This window comes from Cynara cardunculus (assembly GCF_001531365.2).
Source record: "Cynara cardunculus var. scolymus isolate 2C chromosome LG 12, CcrdV1, whole genome shotgun sequence".
Lineage (NCBI taxonomy): Eukaryota > Viridiplantae > Streptophyta > Magnoliopsida > Asterales > Asteraceae > Cynara > Cynara cardunculus.
Genome location: NC_037539.1, coordinates 906,645 through 932,623, shown reverse-complemented (window position 1 = coordinate 932,623; position 25,979 = coordinate 906,645). Strand labels below are relative to the sequence as shown.

Sequence of the window (25,979 nt, the reverse complement as noted above, 5' to 3'; positions counted from 1 at the left end):
ATTTAACAGTTGCTGAATGGTTTGGTACAAAATGATTAAGTGGTCAGAATGATTAAGAAACTCTCATGATATAGTGCAAAATGAAATATAATTGTTTGGTAATTGCTTACAATGAAATTAAGGCGTTTAATGGTTAAGAGATACACATGATACAAAATCATTCAGATAATTTTAGAATCATTAAGTGACATACCTTTTTTTTTTGTCAAACAAGATTCACCTCTTAACCATTCAGCTATTGACTTTTAATGAAACTATTAAGAAGTAAACAAACAACCTTTAAATTATGATTTTCGTCCCTATGGTTTGTTAGTTATTTCGATTTTCTGTCTTGTGGGTTAGAAATTTTGATTTTCTTCCCTTCTTGATCGAGCTTGTGTAGGTAGATGTTGTCTAGTAGTGCCGATAATAATACACTATGCGGGACGAAGCTCTTGATAAGCTTTGTTAGCACGACTTACATCTGCACACAGCAGAATCGAAAGGGATTGTTCAGGATGAATGCATGGGTAATGATTTGTAGCTTATTGCTATTTTCGTCCCTAAAAATTAATTCACACCTTTAAGTACAAGGGACCAAAGTAGTAAATAATTGTAAACCACATGACCAAAACAACAATAAATTGTAAATCATAAAAACGAAATATCAATGAATTTACAAACTATAGGACTAAAACCGTAATTTGTAAACCACAAGAATAAAAACCGCAACAATTAATGAAACTACAGGGACTAAAAACGTAATTTACTCTTAATTAAAAATTATGAATCATGACATAGGAGTTCATTGAAGCAGGTCTTCCATATTTAGCTATAAAAGGACTTCAAAGTCCACCAAAGTGTTCTCTCTCTCTCTATCTCTATCTCTCTTTATAGTCGGCCATCGGAGAGGGAGTTTGTGGATTGCCAGTGATTTTGAGGTAATACTCTCTTTATATCTTGTATTATATATGTTTAGTTTTTGTTTCACTTTCTAAAATTGGATTTGATTTTGTTGATTATATACTTAGAAGATTTAATTTGGTTTAGAATCGGCACTGAAATGAGTGATTTGGTGTGATTGTTGATTCTTCACGACGTCTGTGTATTTATGTTCAATTACGAAGTTTTACAGATTCTGATTTCGTGTTTGTGGATTGACTTTGTGTGTTCGCAATTTTGTTTTTGAGAAATTGTGATATTTTGTTTTGGTTTATATTAGATTACGAGTCGATCGATTCGCCTCGCAAAAATTAACTGCAGTTCCTTTTAGGTTTACTTTTTAGGTATTCCAATCGGATTGCTGATCATCTATGGGATTTTAATAAATTGTGCATCAGTAATGGGCTTGGAGATGATCGCGTTGCTTTAATCATTGTTCGCTTTTGCATGATTGCTTTTTGATTAAATTAAGTCTAAGTTCGGTGTATTAAATGAACTTTTTAAAATTAATCTTTTTTTTTTCCTTTTTAGGGTTAGTGTTTTTGATCGTGTTTTGTGTACAGAAATAGCCAATCTATCATAGGGGTTTTAACTTTTAGCCATTTTCAGACCCCGTTTCATTCCGTAGCCAATCCTTAAGCGGTATCCGTAAGGATTGGTTTTCAGCCAAAAAAAAAAAAAAACAAAAAGCTGAATCCTTACTTAGAAAGTGAATTCTGCACCTAAGGATTGGCTAAAAACTGAATTGAGGTCTGAAAATGGCTATAAAGTGAAAAGAGCTTGGGAGATTGGATATTTCTATAAATTTCCCAATATATTCTCTTCCTACTTGCAAAGGGCTTGTGACTAAAAAGTGTAATTTGGGCTAATTGGTCAGGATTTGGCGATTGAAGCTGCGGTTGTGAGTGGGAAATGGGATCAGAAGCACCAAAGAGTGTGGTTATTCACGTGACTGGCTTCAAGAAGTTCAACGTGTTTGCTACCAACCCTACTGAAACATTAGTTTCTGATTTAAGAAGTTATATTGAAAAGACAGGTTTGCCACCTGGCGTTTCTTTAGGTAGCTGTACAATTCTTGAGACCGCAGGAGATGGCGCGTTGGCCACACTTTATAAGGTTCTGGAAGCGAGTGTTTCAAGCGAGAACAAGTCCAGTTCGAAAGAAGTTGTGTGGGTAAGATTAATATCCATCCCACTACCATTTTCGTTGAACTTCTAAATAAACTTTTTTGATATGATCAGGCAAATTAAATAGCTTTCAAGTTAAGGACCTTTTCTACGATTGGATTTCATTGAAGGAAATCTTGTTTTGCTAAGCATTAGCTTGGCCACTAAGGGCCTGTTTGTTAGCAACTTAATGAGCTTAATGAGACTCATAACTTACTCGGTGAGCTATACATGACTATTTGGTAGTGTAATGATATAGAAAGTGGCTTATTCAGTAAGCTTTTAGAGGGGAGCTTTATGCACACAGTCAAGTTTTTTCCAAACCTGCCCCTTCTAATTAAAGAACACGCTTCTTCCATCTATGAAAAAACTCTCCCACATAAAAACTATCCCAATCTATGCAGACAGAATAATCCACACAAATATCTTTATCCATACAAGACTTAATGGAAAACCAACCAAACAACCCTTAAGAGAAGGTTCATGAATATTCAAGTTACAAAATGTGGGAATTGTGAAGTAATTTACTAAGCAAATGCAGAGTTACACATATGTTGCAATCTATTTACTCCACCAAAAAGATGTCTACTTTGACTTGTGAGGTCAAGCCAAATACTTCCATACTTGAAGGGTTGTTTGGTTCAGATAGGGGAATGAAAATGGAAATGACAGGAAATGAAAATGGCAACGATTTTTCATTCCCTCAATTTAACCTGGGATGAAAATTTGGGCTTGTGGGGGAATGGACCCATTATTTTCAATCCCATTAATTACTGCTTGATACCTCTAACCAAACACCTCTTCAAAATGAAATGATCTTTGATATAAATTTGACTCCGGCATACTTTTTTTTGTAGTCGGTGTCACTGAATGTACTGCTAGCTGACATTTTTTACTTAAAAAATTTGAAAATTCTATATCAAATTTGAATGCGAAAATGAGTTGATTCGACCTAGGAAACCAATCTGTGTACTCTTGGGAATAAGGGGGCATGCAGGTTTTTCATGGTGTAGACTTATTTAGTAGCTTGGCAAACTTTTTTACTTCTTTGCACTTGCAGAAGTGGCTGCACTTGTAATTTTGATTCACTTATATAAGGACAGAAAAAGGTATTTTCTTATTTCTTGGTATTATGATAGACTTTGACCTTCAAATGATTCTTAATGTGTTGAAACTTCCTATGCTACTGTGAAATTTGTTACTTGTGTTTTCTTTTGGTTGCGTTACATATTTATATTTTTCAGCTTCATATGGGGTTAAATGGTGGAGCATCAAAATTTGCCATTGAACGACAAGCAGTAAATGAAGCCACTTTCTCTTGTCCAGACGAGCTTGGTTGGCAACCGAAGGTTCTCCTGTGTTATCATTAAGCTTTGCTTAATACTAAATGTTGGTTATTTGTTATGCTAAAATCCTTCTTTTTGGCAGCGGCTACCGATTGTCCCAGAGGATGGAGGACTAACTCGGACAAGAGAGGTAATTATTGCTCTGTTTCTGGCATATAGCTTATATTTAGTCTTCAAATTCATCATACATGTCCCATTAGATACTCTCTCCATCCCAAAATAAATATCCACAATGAAAAAGGCACATAATTTTAGGAAAGTGTAATTATTACACTTTTTAATTAAGTAATTGACAAATTTACCCTTAATAATAGAGAGAAATGAATATCTCATTAACCCTATAATTTGGAAAGTAGGCACACACTTATGACATTGGACACTTGTTATAGGAAAAATTAAAATAGAAATGTGGACGCCTATTTTGAGACAAAGGGAGTAATTTGCTTTCTAAAAATAAACAATCGGTGCAAATTACGGCTGAATTCTAGTTCACATATCAGTCATTCCATTCCTGGAACTAAGTCCTTATGATTTTCTGAAATCCAAATCTTAAATTTGACATTGTTGTTTTTAGTTGATAAAGTTTTATTATCTTGGTACGGAGACTATCAATGGGCATATATGTTGTGTTCCTGTTCAAACGGCATATATGCCATGTGTTCGAAGTTTAATTCTATTTTGGTGTTGATGGGCCCACCAATTTGGTGATGAGCAGAGTTGATCATTAATCAAATTTCTTGAATTCTTTAACAATTGCAAAGCAAGTGAACTCTAGTTATCCATATTAGGATCACCCAATATGTGACAATAGGTAAATGTGTAACTTTATCTTATAAAGTTCCAATAAAATGTGATGATTTTTAATTGACATCAAAAAATGGAAAGTATGCAATTTGTACCGGATATAGGGGAGTGAGTCCTTCTTTTATAAACCCAATAATTCATACATACTTGCAAACCAGGTTCCATGTGTCAAACAACACGTGTGAAAATGCAGTGTTGTTTCATATGTGAAACATCCAGGACGGCTTTTTTCCACATACAAAACAGTCATGAAGGTTTCAAATATGAAACAACAAGGGCGGTGCCTGGTTGGCTTGAGCTTGGGCTCCAAAGGTCAAAAGTGTCTGGAGGTCCCAGGTAATAAATCCAAGGAGGAATAAAAATTCTCTTGTGGCCACAGAGGTTCAAATGCGGTGAGTCCGGGCTACTCGCAAAGCAGGTGGTTGCCCTGGGATTAGTCGGCTCGCATAGCGGGTTAGATATCCAGGTTAATAAAAAAATGAAACAACATTGTACAAACACTGCATTTACACACATGTTTCATATGTGAAACAACATATGGAAACTGGTTTATAAGTTTATACGATTTATTGGGCTGTAAATCGTTTTGTATCTATAGGGAGTATCTAAATAAAAAAATGAGATTTTTTGTCGAAACAGTTGCTCTACTGTACAACGGTAGAGGTCAGGTTTGCATACATCTCACCAAACCCCTGGTGGGACCCACCTTCACGTGGGATATATTGGGTTCGCTTGGTTTGGTTAGGTTATTCAGCTATAAATAAACCGGTCTGTTTCACAGCATGGTGGATCTCAAATTCCCTTTTGATTGTTGTTAGTAAATACTAACTTATCTGCTATCTCTCTTTTGGTTTGTTGTTGTCGAAGACTGTTTGCCCCATCAATACAATCCTGGAGTTCGTAAAGAATATCAAGGGCTGCGATGCAACGATCTCCGATGACGCAGGCCGTTTCGTGTGCAACTACGTATACTATCATTCTCTCCGTTTCGCAGAAGAAAAAGGTCATAGATCCCTTTTTGTACATGTCCCTCCATTTTCAAGAATCAATGAAGAAACACAAAAGCAGTTTATGGCTGCACTTTTGGAGGCCATTGCTTTAAGTTGTTGATATCATTCATCTTTCACTCCATGTTTATTGAAACTTTTATCCTTCTTTTGTCGTAAGCTGAATGTTGTCAAGATTGTTCTCCTGTAAATCGTTATGTTTTGTGGAGATGATTTGAATTCCATTAGAGATTGTGTGGTTCTGCAGCTCTTTGACCCCCTTTTAACCAATCTCAATTGCATTCATGGGTCTCTTTTGTTTCAAGGATTTGGTGGGTTTGAAGGATTGGTTTTTGTTTTCCTTTTTGATAACTAAGAGCTTGTTTGTTAGCAATTTTGAGACTCACAGTTTATTCGGTCAGCTATACATGATTGTTTGGTAGTGGTTAATGATACAGAAAGTGGCTTACGGGTCGTTTGGTAGTGGCTTAGGGGCCGTTTGGTTCGTTTTCCATTAAGTCATGTATGTGTAAATTTGGTTGTGTGGATTAATATGTCTGTATAGATTGATAAGCTTTTTGTTAGGAAGGAAATTGAAGGAGCGTGTTTCATAATTTGAAAGGATTGGTTTGGAAAAAACTTGGTTTTCTGCATAAGACTCTTACTTAGAGGTTTACTTAATAAGTCACTTTCTATATCACTAATTCGCTACAAAAAAATCATATACAACTGAATAAATAAGGTATGAGTCTCATTAAGCTGCTAACAAACACTCAAGCATGCCCTTATTTAGTAAGCTTTTAGGGGAGAGCTTTATGCAAAAGTCAAGTTTTTCCCGAACATTTCCCTCCCAATTAACACGTACCTACCATCTATGAAAGAACCCTCACAAACAAAAAACTTTTCAACTTATATAGACAGATTAGTGTATACAAACAGTTTTATCCAGACATGTCTTAATGGAAAACCAACCAAACATGTCTTAAGAGTGTTTAAGTCAGTTTATTTTTGTTAATCTTAGGTTCCCGGGCCAGCTTGTGCATGTCTCAGCTAGTCCCATTCTAAGGGGTCTGAAAAACAGTCTGGAAAATCTCTAGTGACATTACAAGACTTGAATTGGTGACCTCTAATGTGGATCCCAAAGGCTCAAGTGTTATTACGAGTTGAACTATGTTCGTTTTAACTTGTTGCACTAGAGATGGGGAAACTTGTTAACCAGTTACTATCCCTATCTTTTGGAGCTGTAATTGGTCATGCTGTAACTTGTCCCAACAATAACCGGTTGTCAGGTAAAGAAAATGTGACTAGTGGCAACCAATGATTGGTTGGGTTTTTTTCTCATGTTTGAGTTAGTTTTTTTGGTTAACCATAGGTGTCCAGGCCAACTTGTGAGCACATCGACCAATCCCATTTTCATGGGTTTGAAAAACAGTCCAAAAAATCATGTAACCTTGTAGGACTCGAACTAGTGGCCTCCAAGGAGGACCTTCAAACGCCTATGCCTTCTTGCCAAGGGAACTAGTGTTCGCGTCAGCTTGTTGCACTAGAAATGGGGAAACTGGTTAACCAGTTCCCATCCCTACCCTCTGGAGTTTTAAATGCTCACCCGTCCTAAAATAAATGATCAAAATAAAAAAGACACGTAACATTTATGATAATTATTGTATTTTTTTGGTTAACAAAAGTATAATTTTACCCTTAATTATAAAAAATAAACTTTTTTTAATCTCATAGTTAAAGATCGAATGAAAATGTAGACATTTACTTTTGAAAGTGGACATTTATTCTAAGGCAAATTGCATGAAAAAGTAATGTACTTTTAACTTGATGTCTATTTTGGTACCTAAGATGTAAAGTTTTAAACATTTTAGTATCCGAATACCAGTTAAAGCATTAACTGGTTACCATGCTGATGTGGCGAGTGATGAAATGAAATTGGGTTGAATAACAAATGATATTGAGTTGAATACCACATCACTCGTCACATCAGCATGGTAACTGACTAATACTTCAACCGATTACCTGAGTACTTAAACATTTAAAATTTTACAACTTAAGTACCAAAATGAAAGTCTTAAAAATAAGTTATCCAAAATAAAAATCAAATTAAAATATGTTATTTTTTCATACAAATTATCTGTGTTTTAAACAAACTAAAATATCAATAGAGTCACTTATTGCACATGTATAGAGATGTATTTTAGGTATTCGAGAAAGGCAAAGGTATTTTTGGGTATTTAAAGGAAGAAATTGTTGATGGTCACTCACCCTCGTTGACGCTTCACGCCCCCTTATTTTAGGAACCTCTATCTCTCCTCTCCCTCCCACACTTTTAGATCGATCGATCCTTCTCCAAAAAGCTTCTCTCTCAGGTAAACTAGAAATCCAAATCTAAATCTGAATCTGAATCTTCATTTCTCATTTTCTCTCTCGGATCTTATCGTTTACACATTGAATTCAAAGTTTATTTTACCGCAGGTGGATTATCTTATGTGCTAATCGGTTGAATAGTATTCTGTTTCTGATTTTTGTTTTTTTTGCTCAATTGAGGAAGTTTTTTGTATGAACATGTAGTTTTTGCTTGAAATTCTACGGGTTTTTAAACGATTTGTGTCTTCAAAACTGGTGATCTCGTTTAGCGGATTAGGGTTCCATTTACGCATTTAAAATTTGTTTCTGATTGCTAGCTTGAAAATTTTGCTATCCGATCTGAATGTTTTAGGATAGAGATGGATATTTCTGATATCAATTTTAACTGGACATCATTAATTTGTTGAAGCTGTTTTGAAGCATGAATCTAGATCGTAGCTTTTGCTTGTGGTTCGCTAGTTTTTTGGTTTTATGCATTGGTGATCGTTTCTAATCATTAGATCGGTTGTGTTATATGGCATCTGGGAGGATTTGTCTTTTTATGCTTGTTGTCTAGATTTTAAGAATATGATCTGTTCTTTTGTTTAGATTAGAACATTGTTTTACTGTTGAATGCCGTTTATTACCGTAATTCAAACGCATTTTCTCTAATAAATATGCTTATCCTGTTTCCTTACTTGAGGTTTCACCTTATTTTTTCAGTTGATTGAACTAAAAGCAAAAGCATCAGTTGACAATCAAATGCATTTGATTTTTTTCTTCTGGAACAGCAGTTGTTTTGCATTCATTTTACATAGTTTAACTAGTTATGGGTTGAGTTGCTGATTTGGTTAAGCACTGCTTTAAAAATTTACTGCTATATGTCTGATCTAAAAATTATAGGCTCCATAGATAGGTCTAATTGCTTCATATGTTGTTAGTTCTGCTCTGGAGCTCCAATTAAACCTAAATCTGGATCTTCTTTTTCAGCTTTGGATGATGATTTAAAAACTAGTTCTCCTCTGGAGTATCTTCGCCTTTACCAAAATCAAATTTTCTTGGTTAACAATAATTGTAGTTTGGCAATATTTTTGTATCTTCCTTCATTTCCGGTTGAAGATTAGATCTAGATCTTCTTCAGCTTTCAATGATGGTTCATTCTCTTGGTAATTTGGTTATTTTTGCATCAAAATAAGAAATGTTTAGATCTACTAGTTTTGTTTTCATTTCAGAGAAATGTTTGTGATGATATTTAATATTTAGGTTTTAGACAAGTTGGCTCTTTCTTTGATTAAGATCATTAGAGTGTTACTGATAAAGTAGCATGTTGTAAGAACATTGATTCTACATGGACTAACCCGAGACAATTTTCTATAACGAAGTATGGCAATGCCGTAATTTTTTGAAATTGATTTTGTTTTCCAAAGTGCATCATGTTACGTTACTGTTGCTGATAATGAGGGGATGTGATATAAAACTATAAACAGACTTTACGATTTTCAGTGGTCTGGAATTATTGGTGTTACGAAGGTTATTTTTTATCTAATGAACCATGGGAGGGGTTCATCTCTTCTGTATTTTCTGTTTGGTTTCTTGTTTACCCTACCTAACATTGCCTCGTCATGATGATTTTGCCTACATTGCCATCCATGGATCCGTTAGTTTAAAGTACAGTTAGAGACCTGTTATTGGACTTGAAACTCTTTTTAGATGCTTGTATCATAAAACTTTTCAACTAAGAGTTGACTTTTTGTATAGGGATCCTCATCAGAGAAAAGGATGGGGCTTACATTCACCAAACTCTTCAGCCGGCTCTTTGCCAAGAAAGAGATGCGCATATTGATGGTGGGTCTCGATGCAGCTGGTAAGACAACCATTTTGTACAAGCTCAAGCTCGGCGAGATCGTGACAACCATTCCTACCATTGGTACGTCTTTTTTGGTATAAAAATTCTTAATTTGTATATAGTGTTTCTTTAGCAACTCATATAACTCAGATGTTTGATTTACTCCCTGTATTTGTATCTCCATATGGGCATTAGTAGAATGTCCCAAGGCAGGTGGGCTGACATACTGTGTGAAAGGCTATAAATTGTTATGAGTCATGCATGCATTGCTCTGTTGCATAGAACTGTATGTTATGTCTGCTGAATTACATCTAGAATCTTCCAATAACATATGATTGGTACTTTGGTAGTATTGTATGTTACCAGTAAAGGTAGTAGGTCTTTTTAGAGATGCACATTGATGATTGAAGCCTGAGACCGGCCCGGACCTGGACTGGGACCAAGAAGGCATGGTTAAGGCCTGGTTTTGGCTAGATGGTTATGGGAAGTTATGTACACACACATACATATATATATATACACACACACACACAGAGGACCGGGCCTGGTTGGGACAGCTGGTTGGATTCTGGCATCATGACCAGGTAAGGCCCGGCCTGAAGCCCGGTATGTACTGGTTACATGATTCCACTTGAGTACCAGGATATAGTGTATACCGAGCTTTGTACATTGCAAATAACATTGGTAATTGGTGCGTTGATTGTGGTTGGCCATAGCATATAGCATATACCAAGGTTTGTTTTAACAACTAATTCTGGTTTTTCTGTGCAGGTTTTAATGTGGAGACTGTTGAGTACAAAAACATAAGCTTCACAGTGTGGGATGTGGGAGGTCAGGACAAGGTAGAGGATTTTCTTGATTGTTTGACACATTGCTGCTTCGTTCCCTCTCTAAATATAATCATTCCATCTCAAGAACAAGGTCACTTAAACAGGATAAATGTAACATATACACATATGTGTATGAATGGTGTTCATCGGTTATCCAATGGATTTAGGTGGGTCAGATCTGATCCAATCCTGGATGTTGGATTTTGTCATCCGATACAATTCAGTTAACATTGTACATCCTTACCAATTAAATCCAATGGATGATTGGATTGGATCGGTTCCACCCATTGGATATTGCTATTGGTTGTCCATTGGATCCATCCAATATTTTGACACAATTTTCAACCTATTAATCAACCATTCAACCAAATATTCATATATTTTGTTGATTTATTAGAAACCATCACGTATAAATATCAACTAAAAACAATATCGTAAAATGTTAATAGTTATATATAATTTTTACATGGATGATAGTTGGATGCTAATTGGATTGGATTGGTTCAGTTTTATTGGATTCTGGACTGCCATACAAGAACCGACCCATCCTATTTGGATGTTGAAATAGATCCGATTGAATTACAATTGGATACCCGATTATGATCGATCTGTTTAAATTGGATCGATCGGATGGCTTTCTGCACAACACACACTTATTGCCACTATTGATGATGAAGTATTCATTGATTAGCATGTGTTTGTCTATGCATTTATGTTCAGATTCGTCCACTATGGAGGCACTACTTCCAGAACACCCAGGGTCTTATCTTTGTGGTTGATAGCAATGACAGGGACAGAGTCGTTGAGGCAAGAGATGAATTGCATAGGATGTTGAATGAGGTAAATTTTCCTTCTTTTTGTTTTCTGGTTTCGAAGGCAATTTTGTGCAATTACGTAATTAAAAAAATGTGCATTTATTTAAATTAAATTGCAACTTAATTTTGTCATTTACAATGGAAAATCTTTTTCCCAAAGCAATTCTGCAATAACTATTTGTACCTTGTGCATAATTTTATATTTTCAAGATTTATAATTTATAATTTTTCATGGAAAGAATAGCATTTATAATTCGAGGAAATTATTTACTAGTGGTGAGACTGGCTGATATTTGCAAAATGATGTATATTTCTCCTACCACGAGTTTATCATTTATTTATAGAATGGGTGTTTGGGATTGCTTATAAAAACAATTTATTGACTTATTCCGGTGTGACATCAGTAATAAGCACTTTTGAGTGTTTGGATAAACAACTTATACCGGTGCCAAACCAGCAATAAGGAGTTTTTGAATAAGTTAAATCCTTCTTACTTGTAATAAGCTGATAAGTGTTTTTGTAGAAAAACATAAGTAGTTTCAAATAAGCAATCCCAAACACCCTAAGAGTAATTATGTTTTTCGTCCTTGTGGTTTGTTAAAAATTGCGATTTTTCGTCTTTGAAACTTAACTCCTACCTTTATGTTGTGTTCTTGAGTTCTTTTACGAATGAAAGGGAGGGAAAGGGAAAAAATGTTGTGTTCTCGAGGAAAAGAAAAGAAACAAAATAAGAATTATTATAAATATTTATAGAATTACACATCGATCCATCAATTACAACCTGTTGGAATATAAATAAGGTAATATTTGTAAAAACAACATTTTTCTTTTCTGTCCCCCGTCCATGAACATTTTTTATTTCCCTTTCTTTCCTTTCCCTTCTCTCTCAAAAACACAAATTAAAAAAGGTTCTTTTATTCCCTTCCTTTTCCATTCTTTTTTTTTTCTTCTCAAATTCAAGAACGCAACATTAAGTATGAGGGGCAAAACAGCAATAAACTGTAAACCACAAAGACGAAAACAACAATAAATGGTAAATCATAAGGATGGAAAGAACAATAATCTGTAAACTATAAGGGATGAAAATTGTAATTTCATAAGTACAGGGACAAAATAGAAATTTTCAACAAAATACAGGGACGAAAAACATAATTTACACCTTTATTATATGAAGATAAAATCAACGGATTCTCTGCTTCCACCCTATTTATCCCGTTTTTTGTTTCACTGATTGTGCTTGAAACTACCATGTACTGCCAACAACATGATTAGGCTCCATAAAATTATTATTTATCTGCCATTTTGACATTTCTTATATAAGGTTTTTAGGTAATATTTCTTCCTCCATCCCCAAATAAATGTCCATAATCAAAATGGCATACAATTTTAGGAACGTGTAATTATTCCACTTTTTAATTAAGCAAAGGACAATTCTACCCTTACTAATAGAGACGAAATTTCTCCATCTTATAATTAAGGGTAGAATGGGAAGTTGATATTTATTTTTGAAAGTGCGCATTTATTTTGGACCAAATTAAAATAGATATGTGGACACTTATTTGATTGTAAGAAGTTTCATTGTAATTGCTACTTTACTGTAGGATGAGCTAAGAGACGCTGTTCTCCTTGTATTTGCCAACAAACAAGATCTCCCTAATGCAATGAATGCTGCTGAAATCACTGATAAGCTCGGCCTCCACTCCCTCCGACAGCGCCACTGGTAATTTTTCTGTTTCTTTCAATAAACTATGCTTGTGGAATATGTAGGATTCTAGAGTACGCTTCTTTCCCATCACGGTAAGGTCTTTAGCGTTTGTGTAGGGTGTGGCTCATGCCATGGCGCTACACGGCGTGCCTCTTTTAGAAGGCCTGAATTTTGTCCAAAAAAATACTTTTTTTAATTTTTTTTGCTTTTGTGTTTTTACACTTTTTAACTCTGGGTTTTACATTTTGAACTTTAGATTTTACACTCTTACAGATTTTACCGAATCAAATTGCTCACAGTTTCAAGGATTCACACACACACACACACATTATCACGGTTAAAAAGAAGTTGTTAAACTTTTCCAAGCTTTATTTTGAACTTTTTATCACATTATTTATATAATATTATATGTTTTTTCTTCTTCTAATATGAATGTAAATTGTTTAATATCATTAATACATTGAATTATATATATATATATATGTGTGTGTGTGTATATATAAATAAGGAGGTTCAAATGAGGACACTAACTAAATAAAAGAAAACGGCCAAATCACGCGCAAAATCATGGGTGATTTTTTACACTAACGGTCAAAGCAATGATGTGTGGGCCATGTGGCCGACGATCTCAGGTCGTGGCCAAAGTCGCGTGAATCACATGTGATTTGACCGTTTTCTTATTCTCTTATTTGGATACTATTCTCATATGAACCCGACTCTCTCTATATAGCATACAAATTTGGTAGTCTTATGTCATGCCTTGAAAAACGCCGCGTCTTCACCGTGGCACGTAAGCCTTGAGGATTGACCTAGCCGCTAAACCATGCCTCACCATTTTGAACATTGGGAATACGACCTTGAATTTAGTTTGAAACTTTCTGAAGTTCGTAGTATACAAGTTTTCTTTGTTCACGTTTCTATCTTTTAAAGAGTTCCCGTTTGACTAACAGTAGATATAGGGAGTTTTAGTGTCATAGGTTTTCTTTTGCAAGCTGTAAATTCTAACTTCATAATCATATTCTAATAAAATTGAATCGATGTCATTTTCTTGATACTTAACGTTGAGTTTTATTCAAAACTACTTTACACATGCATTAACTTTAAGTTTTCATTCAAAACTACTTTACACATGCATTTGAGTACATTTTTTATAACTCTATATTTGGTTTTATTTTGCCTCAGAAAATTAAAGGACTGGAACCATACTGTGTAGCGTCATGACAAGCTCATGGGTTTGTTTTTCAGGTACATCCAGAGCACCTGTGCCACCTCTGGGGAAGGACTTTATGAGGGGTTGGACTGGCTCTCCAACAACATTGCAAACAAGGCAAGTACTCCATATTAAAACCACCTTTTTTTTTCTTTTTTTCTACAAGTATATTTATATACACACACATGTACACTTCTCACCTTTGGTATCATTGGCATTTTTGCAAGAACGTCATAGAGTAAATTATGATTTCCGTCTCTATGATTTACAATTTATTTTTATATTCTTTCCTGGACTAATTCCTACTGTTAGGTACTTAGGAAAAAACAGTAAAGAATTATAAAACATTGAATTACAAACCATAGAGATGAACGCTGAAATTTCTAAACCATAGGGATGAAAACTGCAATTTCTAAACCATATGGATGAAAATCACAATCTTTAACAAACCACAGGGATGAAAAACGTAATTTGTGGAACTTTTTTATTACCTTACAGTAAAAAACGGCAATCACTCTTTTTCATAGGAATTCTTTAATGCTGTAGAGAATGCTTTTATTTGTAATAATCATGCAATTGTCTTTGTTTTTTTCATTTAACAGGCGTAAGGTGATGATTGGATTGTACTTTGAGGGTGGGGGTACTGGAGGCAAGTTTTGCTTTATATTTGGTCAAGCCACTTTCCTGTTCTCGTTCTTCTATGGCTGAGGTTCGAGTGGTTATGGAACTTTGTTCGTTAAGAAGGCTTTTTGCATTTGATATAGGTCATGTATGATACAATATTTGGTTGGGTTTGCAAGTATTTTTAAAGGTATATGTCTTCTTGTTTGTAGGTTTTGATTCATATAACCTAATGTTTCAAGTGAGATTAATGTTGTTTGTTTATATGCTTTTTAAGAAGGCAGTAGCACTACTTTCTTTTTCTCTAGAAGTATTTGGTTAAATATCTGAAGATGTTTATTATATTCAGAAAATTTATGGATAAATTTTGAATTTTCTAATATTGATTTTGTAAACCTTGGGACAAAGTGTGTCAACCGTCGGTCACATCGAACCATTCCAGGGTAAAACAAATTCGTATCACTCTTATTATCTATAATCAATTTTATTTTAGTTTTTATTTACAATTATAATAAATTTTTTACAATTAATATAACAATTTTTTTCAAAATTTCTTAAGCTTTACCCACCATGATCCATCATCAAGTAACTAAGTAGAAAATAAACCAAATAAAAGTGCCTCAAGATAATTTTTTAAAAGTTTATCATATTAAATGGGAAATTTTTAAAACTGTCACACTGTCTTGAAAATATATATTTTGTTACACCATAAAAGTTAAACCAAACTTTGTATTTTGGTTCACTTTGCTATTTTATAAAATGAAAATGTTTCAATACTACTTGAAAAAAGTATGTGATTGTGATGCAACTGAAACAAACAAGTATAAAGATAAAAAAAAATTATCATAATTAATAGAAAATTTTAAAGCACTTGCATTGATTGAGGAAATCCATTTGTTACACTAAATAAACAATAAATTAAATTTTATTACATTTTAATGTATTTTACTATTTTATTAATGAAAGTGTTTCAAGAAAATTTAAAAGATTATGAGATTGAGATGCAACTGATACAAACAAATAATGATTACATTACATATGAAACACACACAATTACTCTCAGATCGAACTCTTATCTTTATAAGAAAACGATTCCATCCGCATTGGTTACAATTGCTAAATCTGAAAAATCCCTCTATATTTGAAACTCCTAATTTGAGTAATTAATGTATCTTGAATTTCTATTGCTTACAAAGCTTATTAACACACAAAGCATATTTTGGAAATGTATGTTGAAATAATGACTCAAAAGAAACATGATGTAAGGTTTGATGAAAGGAAAATAGGCTTCAAGTAGTGAATATACAATAAGGAAAATTTGTGAAAGAAAATGAGCGTTTGTCAAATTTTCGTAGTGACCACCACCTAAGGGATTTATATCTTGGCGAAGGTGCCATCCCCAACCGTAATTGCAGTTCTTAATAAGGCCTCCAAAGATATTTATTAGGAATGTTTGGTTTGATAAGATGATTGATTTATATTTTGTGGAACAATTTGAGATTGGAAAGATTTGAAAACTTTGGTGTATTTAGTTTGTAGAATTTAGAATGAAATTGAATTCTGTTATTTATAAAAAAAAAATTATAAATGGTCATAAAAATTATTAAGTTATTTTTTTTAATAATGGGTGTGTTTGGTTTTTAGGATTTGATAATTATTTATAAATAATTTATAAAAAAGTTAGAAATAATTAAATTACATTTTTATTAATCAATTATTAAAAATAAATGTTTTAACATTTTTTTAAATCTTATTGCATACAATCCTATGCAATCCCGTGAAGTCCCGAGCACCCCCTAAGAATTTCAAATCTTATGTTTGTAGGATTTTAATTAAATCTTATGATTTCAAATCCGAACAATCGAACAAAGCAAATATGAGATTGGAATGAATTTGAAATCCAAATCCCCAAATCCATCTCATTCCTACAAAACCAAATGGACCCAAAAGATTCTCCAAATGGAGAAAACAGACTTTGAGTATTCTTTTGATTCAATAAATTCTCTAAAACCTTCTATAAAATAGAGAAAATAGAAGAGAGAGATAGTAATATCTTCTAAATTTGGAAAACTTCCTAAAAATTACCGCTTACCGGTGTTCTCACAAGTCATTAAAACTAAAGATATAAGAGAGAAATAATATTTCATTTTGAAATATTTTAATAATATTAGAAGAATACTCACACAATGCAGCAAGATATATCTCGATTTTTTAATGTTTCGTTTTTTTGTCTTAGTCGTTGTTATAATACAGTTTTATGTGTTTTTGAAAAAAAAACATAATGTTTTTATTTTTGAATAAAATATAAATACGAAGATATATCATAAAAAATTGAAAAAAATATCGATATTAGTACCAAACTAACTATTTAAAATATCTCATTTTTTGTGTATTTCTTTACTGCCCCGTGTTTTACAAATATTCACTGCCCCTTCAAAGGTAGGAATTTGGTTAGCAACGAAAATAGCAATAAATTACAAACCATAGAAACGAAAATTACAATTTATAAACCACATGGAGGAAAATTATTAACAACTCACATGAACGAAAATTGTAGTTTACTCTACAATTAATGTTGTAATCTCTAAAACGAGAATATGTTAGGGTGGAATATAATTTGTTTATAGATTTTGATTTTTAAATGTTTCGAGATTTTGTAAAATCTAGTGGAGAAGCTCTTAGAGGTCATCTAATGCTTGATCGAGACCCAAGCGACAAAATAGTTATACACATGAAACTCATAGTAAACGAAGGTGTGTTTCATATCTCAAAGGAACTCATAATGGAAATTTATTCTATAGATCCAAAGCAGAAAAACTTACCTCACCATCTTCATATTCTTCATCTGCAAATTCTGTTTCTTGGAAGCAATCATCATGAAAAAGAAGAGGTGCACCTTCTCTCATTCTCTTGGTCTGAGGCTCTCTGTCATTCAGGTCTATAACTGAAATAAGCCTCTGTTTGATGCAATCCATAATAGATTCTGCATCATGAGAATGTAACCCAAGAAGGGAAGCACATTCTCCTCTAAATTTCACATCGTTAGAAGTCGAGATCAGGCCTGCAATAGTTTTCGCTAGGTCTGGGGCGTAACTGCGAATCTAATGAACCGACACATCGTCAGCAGTAGGCAAATATTGTTTTTTTGTCCTGTGCAAATTAGAACATTTGACTTGACACATAGTTTACAGGTATATGGCATCAACCTTTTGCCAAATATCAAATATAAGTCTTATAGGGTGCATTTGGTATGCAAGACCAAACAAAAATTGGTTATCTTGCACAACATTAGACTGGGTCAGGACATGATTGATTGACACACCAAAATAGGTAGAACAAGAATCGGGAAGATGACAAGATTAGTAAATGATTAAACTATTCATGTCAAATTAGAAAAGAATAAGAACTTATTGTCTCACATTTGACGCAATATAAGACTTGGACTGACACAAGACAGGATTGAGTGGGACAACCTAAATAGGTGGAACAAAAATAAGGAAGATGGAACAAGATTGGTAAATTGCTAAAACCACTGATGCCAGATTAAAACTCTAGTACCTTCTAAAAATTCTTTCATTCGCCCATTTCACTCTCGACCGTCCGGTCCTGGTCCATGTATCAAGTGCACCCTTAAAGACCCATGATGATAATAATGGGCAAACACGTAAATCCAACCATAAAACCTTCTAGAAAGAAACCCAAATGGCATTTGTCCTTGCATTATCATAATCCTTGGCCTCTTAAGAGGTCAGAGGTTCAAACCTCATCAAAAAGAAATAAACTCCATCATCAATCAGACAAACAATGCATAAGTTATCAACACCCCTGTTGTTACTATTACTCATTTTATTTAATTTTATAAATTTATTCTTAAACAAATCTCTCTCTCTCTCTCTCTCTCTCTATATATATATATATATATCAAAATTTCACTAATTAGATTTTATTAGTTTTTTTCGAATTATTTAAATATATTTGTCGATGATTCTATTAAACACTAACATATATTTATATAGACAACATTCTGATCATTAACCAAAGTACTCATATTACCGTGCAACGCACAGTTCCCACACTAGTTTTCATAAACAGAAAACAAGAGTGGAGAGAGAGAGAGATATTCTATCGCCTCACTCCTAATAAGCATCAGTCAAGAATACTCCAAAGCATAATTTGGCTTTGGCACCGAGGCACAACTTTCATTTTTAAAGAATACAATATCAAAATTATCTCAAGATAAACGTATGGAGGATATTGCAGATAGCATAATCTAAATTAAAGAAGTACAAAAAAGCTCAAAGCCCAAAGCCCGGTCCAAGTCAGGCCTCAAAGTTTGATTAGACCAAAATTTTGGGTGCTTGTCCAAAAAAATCCAGCCTGAAAAAGGCCCTGAAAAATCCCGATCAGGCCTTTTTCAATCCAACACTCAGCCCAGGTAAAACCTCATGCCTTTTTTTTCGCGCTGAAAAAGGGCTCAGAAGGCCGAGGCCTGAAAAGCCCATGCCTTGTGCATCTATAAATCCAATACTCTTTTAAATGTATTTCAAAAACTAGAATGAGGGTCGAGCAGTACCTTAATTGCATGTGCACTGAGAAGAACTCCAGCATTTTTTTCCTTTAGGTCATTCAATGCAAGCTTCACAGCTTTCTTAGCAAGATTTCGATCAACATTCCTTTCCTTTGCTGGAGGCAGAATGAGCTTGGTATATAAGAAAACACAAAATAATAACATAGGAGAAAGGTAAAAGATTTACATTTAGAAACACTATACAAGCATATCAATCATCAAGAAAATGATGAATTTTCCAAACAAACTACATATATATATATATATATAGAGAGAGAGAGAGAGAGAGAGAGATTTTGGATAAAGGAACACCCTAATTACTGTTCATCTGTACCATATGCATACGGCGTGTGCATGCATGTGCATACTAGAAAAATTGTTTACAAATTACTAGTATGCATATGTGCATAATGTCTAGATGAACGGTTACTAGAGTCTTCCTCAGTTTTTCATTCTTTTTTGCGATTTTCCCTTAACCTGGCCTATATAGACGAAAGATCGTGTGAGAATAGGAGTTAAGGTGAAAAATATCAAAAGGGATTTGGACCCTTGATCCCTTTTTATCTCACCCCTGTCCCATGAATTTCACTTACCACGGCAATTGATTCGATGCATCTCGTTGCACCACGTTAGTGTTGACCTTCAATTAGAATTGATCCAATGGTGGAGATCCCTTCTTACCCTTCTGACCATAACTTTCATCCTCACCGGAATCCAACCGTATATATAGATAGATATATAGATATAGAGGGTTGGGTTCCGGGGAGAAGGAGAGTTAAGGTTAGAAGTGTAATAATCTACACCCTTGGATGCCCATTAGGATGAGATACACCAGATCAATCCCCGTATCAAGCATGATTCATAGGTGGATTTGAGATTAAAGGTGATCAGTCCAGATCCCTTATGCTTCTCACAATAACTCTCCTTCTCACACGATCCTTCGCCTAGATATAGATATAGATATAGATATATATGGAAAGATACCAGGTGATAAATATTTCTTGTGGTGGCAGTGGATGGCAATATCAATATGAAAACCTGGTGGCAAGTCCTCCCATTCAACAAATGCACAACCATCTTCGTCTGAGATGCACTTTAGGCTTAGCCCATAGCTTCTCCAATCGATGATTTTCAATCCATTTAGTAATGATTGAGAGATCGAACCAGGTGAGAAGTCATTGAAGTATAAAACCTTAAATATTTGAGATGATAAAAAACAAATAGAGTAAGAATAAATCAAGAAGGTTTATTCAAAGGAAAATCTTGTGTTCCAAATTCTGATTTGTCAACATTGGAGATGATACAATGTGCTTTTGGTACAGGACGCAGTCACACGCTTGGCGTTAGACTATGACCGGATGGGACTGAGTAAAGACAACAATGCCCTTTTTTTCGTCCCACCAAAATAGGTGGAACAAAAATTTAAGAGAATTAACAAGATTGGTAAATTACTAAACTATCCGGTATCCACAATCCGTTCACCTGTCCACCACACTCTCGCGCATCCGGTCCTTTCTATCCCGTCAGCGTACCAAAACGGGACGTAAATAAGACTAAATAATATGAAAGATCCCACCCTAGTTAACCTTTTGGGAGTCGAATTCTATAAGATGTTGTGTGTGTTGGCATTGCAGACGGAAAGAGTGCTGCAAATGCGGCAAAAAAACCTTTTTTGGGGGGGGGGGGGGGCACTGACCTCTGTTTTACTACCACACACCCTGAAACAGGATGGATTCATCAGCTCAGATAATTCACTAATTACAACCACAGCTTCCATCGTTGTTTCAATATTCCTATTACTTTTGCTGCAGACAACCCCAGTTCCGGTTTTCAGGTGTTCCCTAAAAAAATAAAAAATGCAACAAGTCTGAGACCTCAACCATACACACATCATATGCGTACAGCCTACTGATTACTAACAGTCCTTGGATTTTTTATTCTAGTAACGGTCAATATGTAGTTATAACAGCAATCTTTACATGCTGAAAATTTACTATAAGTTGCTTTAAAAAAGGCATGCATACTGACTTCTACATCTACAAAGAAAATATATACAGCTTGCAAAAAATGTGAGAGATGGGGAAGCCACCCATTGCACCTCCTACAAGTATCATGAATTGAACTGGATGCAATTTTCAATGTGCAGATAATACTCCTCCGTCCCAAAATAAATGTCCACAATGAAAAAGGCATACAGTTTTAGAAATATGTGACTACTACACTTTTTGATTAACTAAATGACGATTATACCTTTAACTTTTTGATTAACTAAATGACGATTATACCTTTAATAATAGAGGGAGTGAGAATTTCTCCATCTCATTAAGGGTATAATTGGAAAGTAGGGACTTACTTTTGAAAAGTAGGGAGTATATAAACCCATCACATCAGATAGTTTAATGGTCAGGTCTTCAAAAATAACAGAGCTAACTTAACTAGATCTTGTTCATGGAAAACTTACCGTATAGGAAAGCAAGAGTGGCATGTACTATCTTTTTGATTCCCATGCTTGAGAACATAATCCACAAGGCCTGACTCAAGACACACAGCGTTTGATTCTGAAGGTAAATCAATGCACTCATTTGCAACTATAACATTTACAGACTGGTGCTCAGGAAAGTCACCCTTTTCAACAACGAGTTCAATTCCAACTTTCTGATCCACAGAGTTAGTGAGCACTCAGTTAGTGATGACAAAGAAAGATCAGCTACAACCAGCACTTAACTTTGGAGATATAGGAAACAGTATAAATGACAAGACATCAAGAAGTAAATGAATCCAGCTATTAAGTCATGGCAATCCATTGGAATTCAATATCAATTCCAGCACAATAACCAAACCATATTTTGAAGAGCCATTGTGACTTGAGTAAGCTTAGGTTTTGGAATTCCATTCATAATAACACTCGGGTAATGGAAGCTAAATACATTCTTGCACGCATTCGTACTCCTAATAAAGCCTACTAATACATCAATACCTTCAGCTTCAAGATATTAAAAGCTATACCTAACATCTTTTTGAAGTATATAATATTTATAAATGGCAAATACTCACACACACTCCTAACCTTTGGTGAGCTTTGAACCCTTGACCCTCTCATAGGTTGGCTCTACTGATAACCTGGTACCTCTAGGCGAATGACCCTTTGGTACTTGGTAGCTCTAATTAAAATTAAAGTCTGTACTACGACTTGGCCTTCTGCTTGCATAAAGAATATATAAATTCCAAGTCAACCAAATGAATGATAAGGCTCCATGGCAATTGATGAACGAATCTTCCCTGAACTGCTTATCCTTATGTAAACTTTGCTCCTATTTTGATCTAAATAGCAACTTCATGTAAGTAAAAGGCCAAGTCAGCATGCGGCTTCCAATGTTAACCATAGGGTTGAGTATTGGGAAAGGTATCGAGGCATTAGTAGGCCCTAGCCTCATGGTGAAACCCTTTGCAACGTGATTGTACTTTGCAAAAGACAATACCTTCAAGATGTCATCCCAAATAGGGTTTCAGAAGCAATAAGTATCTGCCACAGTTTCTTAGGCTCAAACAGCAGTACTGATGTCCCAGTTTGGTTATACAGCCTAAGAATATACAATTAACGACCTACTACTGTATTACCATTTCAACTGACTGCCTACCAGTAATAGACAAGTAAGCTGAAAACAGCAATTGCAGCCAGGAGTTGACTAAACTTCTACATTAACATCATGATAAAATCATTACCTACCCACATAAAAATATAATATAGAGTAGAGGCATTCAGAACAAATGAGTTTGAGCTGATACTTACAGGAACCTTCATAATGAGAGTCTGCAGAACCAATCATACAAACAAAACAGAAAGACAATATTACGTCATAAAACAACCAGAAACACCGACTGTTAGAGAACATAAAAAAAAACAAAAGGTTTTTGGTCATTGTGTTAATGTGGAACATCTAACCTGCCGGAAGAAGCAAGTAATGTCTGCCAGTAAATTATCGACACTATGAAATGTTGAGAATGATACTTCGGTCCCACTGGAAGAAAGCAATCAAGATATAAATGTCAGTCAGCTTTGAGATCAATATAAAAGAATTGTGGCTAATAGCATGCCTGAATGTTGCACCATTCTTGGAGCTTGGGGGTAATTTTGCTAGCCTTTTTATGCAATCCTTTTGTTTAAGATCGATATTGTAGTGAAATATTTCATTATCACAAATGCCTGTAAAGCTCAAATAATAACAAAGTAAATGATTTAGTAAAATATAATGAAGTGACAAAAACAACATGTTTCTGTTTGTCAATTGGTGAATTCAGAATAATTAAGTGTTAGCAGCCTTTTAAAACACAATACAATATCTCAAAAAACCCAAACACTTCATAACATGCCATAAATGATAAGCTGTGTAGTAAGACACTACAAGAGATCTAGCCTCTAGGCTCTAGGTTGCAATACTCTATATCTATTCATGGAAAAGGTTAGCAAAATCATGGCAATTTCCTTTCAGAAACCATGCATATGACCTAAGACTGTAACTGTTGCAATAGTACGAAGTGATGTTCCATCAGTTACAGTTTTTAGTTACTATACAGGTTGCAAGAACTATATCTATTCAGTCTGTTCCATCAGTTACAGTCTTAAAGGCATCCCATACCATGTGATCTGGAAATTTCCTTTCAGTTTGTTCCATCCAACACTCAATTGATCATTTCCACCAGTGTCTTCCAGCAGTAAAAATGCTTTAAAATTACTCAATATAGGGGGGAATTACCTAATTGCTTTTGGTATGGTAATTAAAAATATCATTGAATTAGATGTGGCAAGAAGCCACTTTGCATTCATATTTTCTGGTCTATATATGTAGATCATAGTTCGTATCAAAAGAGAACTAAACATAACAAGATGTCAACATACGTATTCCAACAAGAATAATACTTACTGGTAGTTGAAATTGATATTGCTCCATCTGCATACATTGCAAACCTGCTCATCAGTTGATTATTTTATAATAGATTGAAAGAGATGTCTCCAAATTTCAAGTTAGATTTTCTAAACAGTAGCATGTATAGGGAGTTCAAAAAGCCTTGTAGATCTAAATGAATAGAACCACTCACTTACTTTCACACATAAAAATCAGATGTCATGGTAATTCTTCACTGACAGGCGTGAGAAGTGCAAATGTAAACATATTGCAGAATCTGCATAAGTTCTAGATATTTCTCCTAGATGGATCACAAATCTACGGACTTAGATGTATCCGGATTGCTTATAGTAGCAGAACTCTAGGATATATCCAAACCACCAAAAATGTCAAAAGCCAAAGATAAAAGAAACTTTCCGTTAAAATTGTAAGATCTGTTTCATTTATGATTTAAATCAAACTCATTCTTACCCACGAGCATCATAACCAAAATAAAATCTATATTGATATTAAGTAGTCAACAAGTTATCCTTCCGCTTCATATAAAGTTTTGCTCTAAATTAACCAAATTGTATGTACTGCCAATTCAAGTTCTTACCCTGTATCTCATTAAATGATGACTCACTTAGATTCTTCACATCCTGAAACTCTTCCAAGCAGCTTCCATGTCCAGTGTCAGCAACTAGTAATATCATGATTCATGAAGCCAAACAAACTTCTTAGGCTACCTTAGATTTCACAGTTTAATAGAAACAGCATTCTAAACTTCATTTCTTTGCACGTAATCTCAAAATTGAATCGTAACCAAAACAAAACTGAGGTTTAGCACTGTGTTGAAAGCTTGAATCATTTCACTTGTTTACAGAATAGATATAGATTAAGATATATTTTTATAGCACCAATACCATAGCCTTAAACATGCAATATACTGATCTCCAGAAGAAACGAAAAAAAGAAGGATCATATATTCCTAATAAACATCATCACTCAAGCAAATTATGACAGATGCATTTAGCTAGTTCTGAATATGATCAATTGAACTAGTTATCGTTCCAAAAAAAAAAAAAAGTTGAGCTCATAAACAGAATCTGATGAAAAGAAACACAAACTCGTGCATCTGACGATTGAACATGATAATTGATCTAGCAAATGCAAGTTCGATCATATTATGTGCAGTCTAGCATATGCATGTTTTGGAGCTTGATTGCTTAAGCTAAATCCAAACTAATATACACAGAGATAGCATATTACTTGAGATACGAACTACAGGAGGATTGGCGAGTGGAGACGATTTCAGACCGACGGTTAATCGACAAAGTTCGCCTGAAATGCGGCATCGTCGAATTGCCGACGAAATCAACTGAAACAAATTGTTCAGAAACATAATTGAAAACGGAACCGTAAACAAATGAGATAAAAATGGAGAGCAAGTAAACTTGCATGTCGACAGAGATTTCTAGCAGACGAATCGTCCATGAACCGCTGCAACAAACTTAATTCGAAAAGAAAACTGGAAGCAATCAATGAAATTCGAGGTTACTTTCAACTTTCAATTCAAACAACCAATTTGTATATAACAATGATGCAAATACCTAGCGGAAATTTAACCGGATCGAAGTAATTCCCGCGCAAACGAACTGTTGTTGCAGTTTTGAGATTTTTCTGTAGCTTTTTGGTGTTTGCAGATCACTGAATTGTATTGGTGATAATTTGCTGGATTGGCCCGGAGCGCGGCTTTATAGTTTCTGTAACAATAAACAATAGTTGTTGCATAAAAAATTAGTTCTGTCAAAAATAGTTTTTGTCAAATATTTTATAATATAGTATTATAAATTATGTATTTTAAAAAAAAACAATAATAATTTTATTTTTAAATAAAATATAAATTTAAAGATATCATAAAAATTTA

General features: G+C 34.3%; 3 protein-coding genes across 3 annotated transcripts; 2 read left to right on the top strand and 1 right to left on the bottom strand.

Moving 5' to 3' along the window:
• The first annotated feature begins 787 nt into the window (after nt 1–787).
• On the top strand, nt 788–5,528 carry LOC112523167 (pyrrolidone-carboxylate peptidase). Its single transcript, XM_025132651.1, has 5 exons — nt 788–920; nt 1,799–2,094; nt 3,332–3,436; nt 3,516–3,563; nt 5,105–5,528. Exons 2-5 carry the CDS (start codon nt 1,834–1,836, stop codon nt 5,345–5,347), a joined length of 657 nt encoding a protein of 218 aa, XP_024988419.1. The 5' UTR covers nt 788–920; nt 1,799–1,833; the 3' UTR covers nt 5,348–5,528.
• A 1,961-nt stretch (nt 5,529–7,489) lies between these two features.
• Nucleotides 7,490–14,878, top strand: LOC112522464 (ADP-ribosylation factor 2). Its single transcript, XM_025131587.1, has 7 exons — nt 7,490–7,595; nt 9,331–9,499; nt 10,190–10,260; nt 10,969–11,088; nt 12,665–12,783; nt 14,014–14,095; nt 14,581–14,878. The coding sequence occupies exons 2-7, from the start codon at nt 9,352–9,354 to the stop codon at nt 14,584–14,586; spliced, it is 546 nt and encodes a 181-aa protein (XP_024987355.1). The 5' UTR covers nt 7,490–7,595; nt 9,331–9,351; the 3' UTR covers nt 14,587–14,878.
• Nucleotides 14,879–17,368: 2,490 nt separating this feature from the next.
• LOC112522463 (type 2 DNA topoisomerase 6 subunit B-like) lies at nt 17,369–25,718 on the bottom strand. Its single transcript, XM_025131586.1, has 13 exons — nt 25,663–25,718; nt 25,511–25,580; nt 25,322–25,430; nt 24,669–24,752; nt 24,089–24,115; nt 23,262–23,370; nt 23,110–23,185; nt 22,957–22,977; nt 21,628–21,821; nt 20,863–21,007; nt 20,168–20,358; nt 19,173–19,302; nt 17,369–17,700 (listed from the first exon to the last, which is right to left on the bottom strand). Exons 2-13 carry the CDS (start codon nt 25,544–25,546, stop codon nt 17,395–17,397), a joined length of 1,428 nt encoding a protein of 475 aa, XP_024987354.1. The 5' UTR covers nt 25,547–25,580; nt 25,663–25,718; the 3' UTR covers nt 17,369–17,394.
• Between the last annotated feature and the right edge of the window lie 261 nt (nt 25,719–25,979).

What these genes read in the sequence shown, in the direction of transcription:
- LOC112522463 (XM_025131586.1), bottom strand. Translation starts at nt 25,546, where the DNA reads ATGGACGATTCGTCTGCTAGAAATCTCTGTCGACAT. An exon ending in ATCATTTAATGAGATACAGG is followed by an intron (nt 24,116 to 24,668) that starts GTAAGAACTTGA and finishes CAATGTATGCAG; the next exon opens with ATGGAGCAATATCAATTTCA. An exon ending in AAGAATGGTGCAACATTCAG is followed by an intron (nt 23,186 to 23,261) that starts GCATGCTATTAG and finishes GCTTTCTTCCAG; the next exon opens with TGGGACCGAAGTATCATTCT.
- LOC112523167 (XM_025132651.1), top strand. Translation starts at nt 1,834, where the DNA reads ATGGGATCAGAAGCACCAAAGAGTGTGGTTATTCACGTGACTGGCTTC. An exon ending in GTTCGAAAGAAGTTGTGTGG is followed by an intron (nt 2,095 to 3,331) that starts GTAAGATTAATA and finishes TATATTTTTCAG; the next exon opens with CTTCATATGGGGTTAAATGG. An exon ending in GACTAACTCGGACAAGAGAG is followed by an intron (nt 3,564 to 5,104) that starts GTAATTATTGCT and finishes TTGTTGTCGAAG; the next exon opens with ACTGTTTGCCCCATCAATAC.
- LOC112522464 (XM_025131587.1), top strand. Translation starts at nt 9,352, where the DNA reads ATGGGGCTTACATTCACCAAACTCTTCAGCCGGCTCTTTGCCAAGAAA. An exon ending in TGCATAGGATGTTGAATGAG is followed by an intron (nt 11,089 to 12,664) that starts GTAAATTTTCCT and finishes ACTTTACTGTAG; the next exon opens with GATGAGCTAAGAGACGCTGT. An exon ending in TCCCTCCGACAGCGCCACTG is followed by an intron (nt 12,784 to 14,013) that starts GTAATTTTTCTG and finishes TTTGTTTTTCAG; the next exon opens with GTACATCCAGAGCACCTGTG.